Raw genomic sequence first — 9,797 nt, 5'->3', positions numbered from 1 at the left:
GGGTTGCGTTGTTGCTTTATAATCATATGGTTGAATATTTTGAACCCGGTGTTCACGGTGCTAATATTTCCTATTCTTTTTCTCCTTTCTAATTAGGACTGTTATTAACAAAAAAAATTAATTAAGTAGTGAAATAGGACAAGTTTAGATGGTAAGTTGTTTTCATGTTTTATTGCCATATCTTTTAAGCTCTATTTTTGACATCACTTCACAAAGCAAATTCCATTAACACACTAAACAACCCTGTAACGCGTAACTTAATACTTTACGGTTTACAACTTTACATCATTCGTCACAGATTAATTGCAAACCTAATTTAGGTACGTATAATCCACAGCATAGTTCACCCAAGTTTTTGGTAGAGACGATGTATGAACCATGGTTTAATTATATATAGAAATTCTAAATCATCTCGGTGTCAACCAATAGTAATATAGAGTATAGATACGAAGTACCATTTTGTTTTTGAAGGTTAATGTTAATTAATTTGGTAGCAATTAAATTGCTTAAACGACCCTTGTTGAACTCCTTCGAATGATTAAGACAAAATAAATTGTATGCTTGATCAAATGTGTAATCATAGATTATCAAGAATATTTGACTATATTTTCTCCATCTATATCCCTTAGCAAACAGTCTCGTTTAAGGAGTTTAATTTCTTTCTTTATTTAGTAGAGTTGTATTCGAATTTTGCATAGGATTCAAATTCCAAATGCAACCCTATTACTGTCAAATGTCAATATATATAGACCTTCCAATACTAATGAAACCCCTTTTTATTTTCAAAAACATGTAATTTAGTACAAGTGAAGCCCTCCATAGTCGAAATTCGATGTGTTAGGCTTGAACTATTTCATGCCATGGCTGTTGTTGATAGATAGGTCTCAACCCGCTACTCCACAGAGAATTGCTGGTTCAACAATACAAATACTCAAAATCTTGTAACAACGATCCATCATCAGTGAAAGATTTTATCATTTTTGTCCTCTTTCTTGGTACATACCATGCTGCTTTCGCTTGTGACAAAGATCCTTAAACCTATATCGTTCAGTCTGGTGGCATAAGATACATTACATACATAATACCCTGTATTATTGTGTCATAATTGATAGAGTATGAAACATATTTCTGCGCCTCAACCATCAGCCTAATACATTACATGTTCAGTCTTAATTAGAATGTACAAGCTAAGCTAGTTGGTTCTTTGACCAAGCCAGAACCACCTAGCTGGGGTTGAGTACTTGGGTGGAGTTGCAAGATTTAAATCGTAGGAAGATTGAACCCTTATGTTGACGGCTCAAGACTATGACTGCAAACCCTCCAAGAGGTACTGGCACAAGCCAATCAACCTCAATGACGCCGAAGCTGAACCAGCAAAACTCCCCTTACGTATGGTACCAAAGCCCTACAACTACAACACCCAGTTATTTTGGAACTACGGCTTTGTTGTTGTTGAGTAGCCTGTAACTGAACAAACACGTCTCCACGCACTGATATCAAAATCATAAGCCAACCCAGTGGCGGAGCCAAAATTTCCAAGTGAGGGGGCCACGATTATACCTACGTATTGAAATTGACAATTAGGAGCAAATTTAATTATTATCTTGAGCCAAGGGGAGGTCAAGGCGAGCCCGGCCTCGTGTTGTGAAACAATTGAGACTAATGATCAACATGACCTTAGTAATATGTTCTACACGAATATCTATCCATAAGCAAGTTTTTGTAAGAGTTTGATAGAAATCTCATACAAGTTTATTTATTTATTTTTTTATTTTTTTTTTTTATTTTTATACAAAAATATTTTTCTAAATCATTAGTCATAGCTAACTAGAAGAATGTACTTCTAATAAACTAACATTAAATCAAATTTGGCATGCTTAATCATCAACTCTACCTGAAACTAAAGTTGCTGATCTTTTGGAGCGTGAAATGCGTGGACCTCTTTAAAAATAGGCAATTCCTACTATTATTGGGCCTACTAAGTATTGATACAAACTCGATCCTGGCCCAACATTATTACAATATATATGGGCCAATTGGGCCACTTATTTAAAAAAATAAATTGATGTTCAATTAGTGGGGAGGTCCTGAATATGCACTAGAATGTTCCATACTACCAAATCGTCCACTAACTAATCTTAACCACCAATTAAGTTGACTTTTACATGGATAATCTATATGTATTTATACTAATAATAAATTAATACTAATTTAATCTTGTCTTTCTTAAGTAACAGCTGGATCTTAGCTTAAAAAATTGTAACTTAAACTATGCTCTATTGAAGTACTAACTTGTTGGTTCTCCTAACGGTTCTTTGACAGTTTGACCTTGAAGAACACTTGAATTCAATATTTTTGGGATTTTTTAGTGGTTTTATAGGTCTTTATGGCTTACTAGAACTAGAGAAGTAATTGTTAAATAATACTCGTATAAGTTCTTATCAATTGTATTACATTTTAGATAGATTATAATATAGTTATAAGCTATTTAATTGCTTTAATTTCCTATCTCAATTCTTATATCAACTTTAATTTCTTCTACTATATTTATCATTTTCATACAATGATACCTTTTAAATTTCTTCGACTCTTACAATAAATGATTGTAAACCGCTTTCATCCAAGATACTATCATACTTTCTATGCAATTCTTTGAATGTTATCATCTTTATATTATTTTTATAATAAGATCATATCTCTTATAAGATGAAATAAACACAATAGCAAGAAAGGGATTCATTCTCAGCATAAATTTACATCACAAGTTATAAGAGGAAAAATATCACGTTTCTCTCATTATAAGGATATTAATGATAAAATGAGTATTAAATGCCAAGAAAATAGTACAAGAAACATCAAATCAATTAAAAAGGCAAACAATTCCTGCCTCAATAAAGAAGTAAACCTTTTGGTATATCTGAGCATACCATCTTAATCCAACCACATGATTCTCCACCTTTATGTCCCTACCCAAAATCACAACAATAGTTGAACCCCTTTTACTAAACGAGGCCTAAGTGGACCTTACTTTTATGCTCAAATTATAGATATTGTAGAAATTAAAAATTATATGCAAAATTGCAAATACATTCTTAAATTGCGAAAGTTGCAAGTAAAAACAAATAATTATGTTACAAACTTTGATGTGTAAAAGGACTAATTTATTTGAATATGCACAAGTGGATTATTTGTTTATCTGGGAGTATAATTGTCTTTTTAAGTACCAATAGAGGGGTATATGCGTCTTTTTATGTACTAATTGAGGAGTACATGTGTAATTTCCTCACCAAACAGTAAAAACAAGTTACAAACAGTAATTGGACAGTTCACCAAAAATACTGAATAAATGACCCTGTTTTTTCCATATATTTACAAATATGCCATCAGATTAGCAAAAAATCGTTTATCTGGCAGATTAACTTGTATTTTCCCATAATTTATATACTTCGTAAGTATAAATATTGGATATTGAGTAAAATTATTTGAATGTTTGATATATGTGTTTTTCATATAACTCCGTAGTTTTAGGGGAGCACCTATTATGACTTGTTAAAGTAGTGTATTAATTCATTCGCGAGGACTTGTATATACTTGTATTAAAATCACATATTCGTATAAATTCTATTTCATTTTTATATTTAAGTTGTTTTAATTGCTTCAAATTATTCGTCAATATAACTAGATATTTATATTTTATGAAGTATTGTAGTACTTGGAATTTGAAATTCATATTGATTGTCACTTTTAGGGTTCACCTATAAACTCAACTTAGCAGGCGTCTTTTCTCATTTTAGTAGATAAGGACCTATAAACTCAACTTAGCAGGCGTCTTTTCTCATTTTAGTAGATAAGGACTTAATCCTTGCTATGAGGCATGAGCTCAGGAGTGCTACTACTTTTTTTTTTTTTTTTGGTGTTCTACCCGGTTCACCCTTTGGGCTAATCCGAATTCGGGGATCAGTTCTGGGTGGTAAGGTTCCAGTCCCCTCCCGATTGTTGTTGCGGGGGATCGAACACGAGTCCTCCCTACCAAGTGTAGTCCCAATCACCACTACACCAAGTGGTAGGATTGCTACTACTTGACTAGTATTAAACCCTCATAAACTAGTTTTGGCCACAAACAAAGTTTTAAACCCTAGTTTATAGTTTGGTGGTTTCTTAAATGTCCATATATAATGACATGACAAATTTTAACATTCACACACATCTCAAACCATAGCAACACTATGTTAATCTATTGTCAATTATCACCCACATACAAAGAATAATTGCAACTCAAAATATTTTTACTTTCCTAAAAGAGAGAATATTTTACATGTATAATATGCGAATGCCAAGGTGACATAATATAAAACATATTGAATAATTATTCCGGATATTAGCTAGATGTATTAGTTAAAATCTTAAAATGAGATATTCAAGATCTTAGATCAAATCTAAGGTATATCATACACACTCACTCTAGATCATAGATAAGACAATTATTGCATTCACTCAAACATTATGAAATTAATTGTGATTATTACATCAAAACAATGTGACATGCAACAAACTTCAATTCTACTGTAACAGTACTATAGAATTTTATAGAAAGTAATGACCAAGTTCAAAGGAGAAAATTTATACATCACATATTCCAATTAAAGCAAAATTTGAATCATCTAAAACTAAATTAATTAACTTTAATTGAGCGATTCTCAAGTGACATTGTTGACACCGATTATTTAGGAACACCAATATTATTAATTTTTCTCAAATAAAAATAAGGTTTGTTGCATAAATGAAAATGACATATTGAATCGTAGCATAAAATAGAAAATGATGGAATATATCGGCATTATAACGCACACATTATTTCTAATAATCATGTTTAAAAAATGGTTAAATGTTATGATTAGCCGTCTAATTGAAAGCCTTAAGTACTCTACTCTTGAACCCTGTTTTAAGTCTCAGCTGTCAACGCTTAACCCAATACAGTTGTTGTTATTGAGTCTTGACCACACGATAATTTGGTCAATTTTAGCATCCATTCCAAGCACACCAACACACACCCACATAAATACCAGACAAATTAGAATGGACCTATTATTTATTTATTGCCACTAAAGTCATAAACATAAACATCACCCAAAGTACGAGGCCATTATTCTCATCAAATATCTCTTATTTTTAATCGAAGTATTTTAATAAGAAGTCCACACTAAAATCTCTATCTCCCCCATTTTTTTAATGGAAAAGTTTTACCAAAATCTTACTCTTAATCGATAAGAAAAAAAAAATTTGAAGATAAAATCGCATCCCAAACTTATTTAGGAAAATTTTAATCTCACGGAGTATAAATTTTAATCCCAAACTGAATATTTTATAAGAGAAGGAAATTTATGAGCTGAACTGAACAGAACCGAGCTGAACTGAGCTGAGCTGAATTTCAACGTATGAGAACAGACCCTAACTCAGCTTAGTTGAATAAATGTGAACAAATCCTAAGTTTAGTTTAGATCATTTAAATTATATTCATTCAATTTCATTCTATTCATTACTGTTACTTTTTTCAATTCAATTCGTTTTCATTCATTCAAAATAAGTTCCAAAGAACATTTTTTTTTTTGGAAAGAAAGTTCCAAAGAACATTTTAAAATACCCTTGTAAACTTTTCCTCTTAAAAAAAATCTCAAAATAAAAAAAATCTCAAAATAAATAAGAGATCATTAATCATGCTAAAGCAATAGGGGATATACCATATAACCAAATACATCAATGCATGACCATTAATTCCAAACACAAAATAAAGTCATTATCATTAATTACTTTTCCTTCTATAATCTATATTAATTTTTTTTTAAAAAAAAAAAATAGAAAAGAAAAGTAGTTGCTTCCCATACTTCTCTAGTTCTCCCTCCCTTCTCTTGTCTCACTCTCACCTCAAAACCTCATCATCATCATTCATTCATCACTCTTCCTTGAGTCATCTCGACTGAATACTAAACTACATCTTCTCTTCCTACGACTCAGTCTCTTCTTCAACCTCCTCAATATCTTCCTCTCTTTCTCTCTCCTCCTTCTTCTTCACTCTCTCTCTCATCCCAAATGAAAAACATATATTAAAACCAATCGAATTCAATCAATTATAAAAATGGGGGGAAAGGGTAATGGCAAATTCCTCAAATTAAAATTTTCATTTCACAGAAACTCACCTTCACGTTCTTCCACACCCCCACCGGAGTATATTTGCCCCATTTGTAATTCCCTCTTCTCCGACCCGGTTGTTGTCGGGTCGGGTCACACCGTCGACCGTCTTTGTGCCGAGGTTTGCGAAACCCATAACTATAAACCCGAATTCCCAGATAAAACCCGACCCGATTTCTCCACCAAAATCCCCAATTTGGCCCTGCGCTCTGCTATCCCTGCTTGGTGCTCCAAAAACGGCGTCGCTTTGCCGCAGGAGAATGATAAGGTTGCAATTGAGAAGATTGTGAAGGAGATGATTGAGAAAGAGGAGAGAGAAAACGACTTGATTCGGCCGTCGGAAAGGTTTCTCATTGAGTCGGTAAAGGATAAGGCTGACCCAGACGCTTCTCACGCTGTAACCGAGTTGACTCACCGGGTTAACCGGTTTGACTCGTCGACGAGTTCGGAGGAGTCGGTGATTGCGGCGGCGAGTCCGCTTACGCCGTTGCCGTTCACAACTCGGCCTGCTTCGTGTTGGTCGCCGTTTCATACTTCGTCGTCGGAAACTCTAGTTTCCGACGATGCGATGAACCCTAACCCTAGCTTTGATATCTCCGATGACGAGGAATTCATCGCGAAATTCAAGAGTTGTGATCCGTATGAACAGGAACAAGGTGCGATTTCGCTGAGAAAAGCGACGAGAAATGATGAAGAAGCGCGGAAATCAGCGTGTACGCCACGTTTGTTGCTTGCGCTTGGATCGTTGCTTTTCTCGAGCTACGAGAAAGTTCAGATAAATGCCATTGCTGCGCTGGTAAACCTCTCGCTTGAGAAGACGAACAAGGTGAAGATCGTACGGTCAGGAATCGCTCCGACGGTGATTCAGTTGTTACGAGGGAGATTATCGGAGGCGCAGGAACACGCGGCAGGGTTGATATTTTCTCTCTCATTAGAAGAGAAGAATCGAACAGCAATAGGAGTTCTCGGCGCTTTGCCGCCATTGTTGAACTGCTTGTTAAGGTCGGAATCGGAGCGAACTCGGAGTGACGCAGCTTTAGCGCTGTATAATCTCTCTCTTGATCATAGCAATAGAGTGAAACTCGTGAAGCAATTCAACGCGGTGCCGCCGCTGTTGGCGGTGCTCCGGCAGGAGAAGGAGTCGATCGCCGGGAGAGTGCTGCTGGTGCTGTATCAGTTAGCGGCGAGTGCGGAGGGGAAGGCGGCGATGTTGGACGGGAATGCGGTGGCGCATTTGGTGTGGATGTTGAAAAAGGGGAAGGGGGAGTTCGAGTCCGAGTCAACTCGGGAGAACTGTGTTGCCGCGTTGTACGCGCTGAGTCACGGGAGTATGAGGTTCAAGGCGCTAGCGAAGGAGGCGAGGGTGATGGAGGTGTTGAAGGAGGTGGAGGAGGACGGTAGCGAGCGAGCGAAGGAGAAAGCGAGGCGGATAATGGTTGTGCTGAAGGTAGGGGAGAGTATTGATTGGGAGGCGATTCTTGAGTCGGATGGTGGTGGTGGTGGGCTGAGTCGGGCTCGGAACCGAGTTGGTGATGGTCCTGGTTGTGGTAAAACAGCTGAGTTTTGACTATTTGACTTTTGTTTACTACCTTCGTTACAGGTTATGTGCAACGATTTGACATAAAACAGATAGGGAAAATGTGCAACCTGTAACGGAAGTAGTATTTGGTATTTGATTAATTATCTTTTTGGGTATTAAATTTAGGTACAGGATGTAATTATTATTTGCTGGATGTTGGTCAAGGGTTTTTGTTAATTTGGGGAATTTAATTTATATTTATTGTGGATTCTCTCTATAAATACTTGTGGATTATGTAAATAATTAGTGTTACATTTTGGAAATATGGATGGTTTTGGAAAGTCTCTTTAAACACGTTTTATTCTTCTCACAATCTCACTATTATTCTCATGCATCATTTTGTCTCTGTTATGGAATGTTTGTGCTTATTGTAATTGTATTATTTTATGCGTCATATTATTTTGGCTCAATAAGGTAGTTCGTAGTTGTGTTCAAATAACGTGTTTAGTTTTCCTTAAATTAGGATGTAGCATATGACCTGACTCGAATTCAAATTACCCTATACTCTAATCACTAGTGAAGGTAGCGTAACAAAATGTACGTGTAACTAAAGTCGTTGAATAAAATAACTTTTAAATTTCTCTTTTGGCAGCTATAAAATAAATATGGAGTACTACAAACTAGATAGAAGTAGCAGGGGAATGAGGTTATGACCACAAAGTAGACATTGAAAGAAGAAATCTGATTTCTTAAATGTTAAGGTTCCTCGTTCTCATTGGTGTAACTAGATCTTTTTATGTCACTGCCATTTTTTTCAACCCTTTCTATATAATTTTATGATGCACTATTAATATATTTTCCATTAAGATTAACTAATGAGAAGTTGTTACATCCAGCAAAGTGGACTACAGGACTTTAATACTTTAATTATTACTCGCAGCAGTATTGAATTTATATGATATTGACTGTATTATTTATAAATTGGGAAGACTTATTGAATAAATTTCAAGACAGTGATATACTGATATGTAATTTGTAATTTGATTTTTTATTTATTGAAGTAGAATGCTGAATAATTTTTAATAATATCAGATGTTATCTTCATTGAAGATTTCGTTCCATCTTTTATGGGATAATTCCAAATTGTTTTCTATATAGGAAGTATGATGCTATATGTGAATGATAATAAATTTTGACGTGGTAGGCCTACGAATGTCATTATTATAAATACTTTTATAATTTATCTTACAATAACAATGCTTAATTATGAAGCACAACACATTTTAATTTAATACGAAGTATAATAAATAAAAATAAAACCACATTATATATATATTCTTTTATTTAAAATAACTATAATCGCATAGGACCAACTCGATCTACATTACATTATTACAGTCTTTACCGTACTACAAGTCTACAACATCACGTATCCTAAGTACTAGTATCTCGTTACGCTTTGCATAACACAATACTCGTTAACTAGAGGTGGTTATTGGACAGGATAATCCAATGATAATACGGTCAGGGCTAAACTTATAGGGCTTTTAATGCACAGAGCCCTTATTGGGTAGAGTCAATATAGGCCAACATGTTTTTCCAATTTAGGACCTGTTCATATTTACTTATTTTCAGTTCAGTTCAGCTCCAATCAGTTCTGTTCGGTTCAGTTCAGCTCTAATCAGTTCAGTTCAGTTCAGTTCAATTTTATGCATTTTAATTTTTCAGTTCAGTTCAGTTCAGCTCCAATCAGTTCAGTTCAGTTCAGTCAGCTCAGTTCAGTAAATATGAACATGCCCTTAGTTGATAAAGAAAATACATAATGTAAAAATAATTATATAGATTAATTTGTATTCATATGTATTTAATAATGGCTTTATCCAATATATTTATTTTAATTGATATTTTGTAGGCCCGTCCATTATCGACTCGCGGCCCGCATTGTCCCTACCCTATATTGACCCTATAAAATGTGACCCTCTTTGACCCTGACCCACAACCGACCCGCACCGACCGTGACCCGACCCGCCCAATAACCAGGTCTACCGTTAACCGTTGTGGGTTAGTTGTGTGAGCTACTTCATATTTGTAC

At 34.9% G+C, this 9,797-nt stretch overlaps 1 protein-coding gene across 1 annotated transcript; it reads left to right on the top strand.

The window, feature by feature from the left end:
• Positions 1-5,943: 5,943 nt before the first annotated feature.
• On the top strand, positions 5,944-8,078 carry LOC110700458 (U-box domain-containing protein 38-like). The gene has a single exon (XM_021877999.1). It carries the CDS (start codon positions 6,134-6,136, stop codon positions 7,751-7,753), a length of 1,620 nt encoding a protein of 539 aa, XP_021733691.1. The 5' UTR covers positions 5,944-6,133; the 3' UTR covers positions 7,754-8,078.
• The last annotated feature ends 1,719 nt before the right edge of the window (positions 8,079-9,797 follow it).

The sequence above is a fragment of the Chenopodium quinoa genome, unplaced genomic scaffold, assembly GCF_001683475.1.
Source record: "Chenopodium quinoa cultivar QQ74 unplaced genomic scaffold, ASM168347v1, whole genome shotgun sequence".
NCBI classification, from domain to species: Eukaryota; Viridiplantae; Streptophyta; class Magnoliopsida; order Caryophyllales; family Amaranthaceae; genus Chenopodium; species Chenopodium quinoa.
This window is presented reverse-complemented; position numbering and strand designations above follow the sequence as displayed.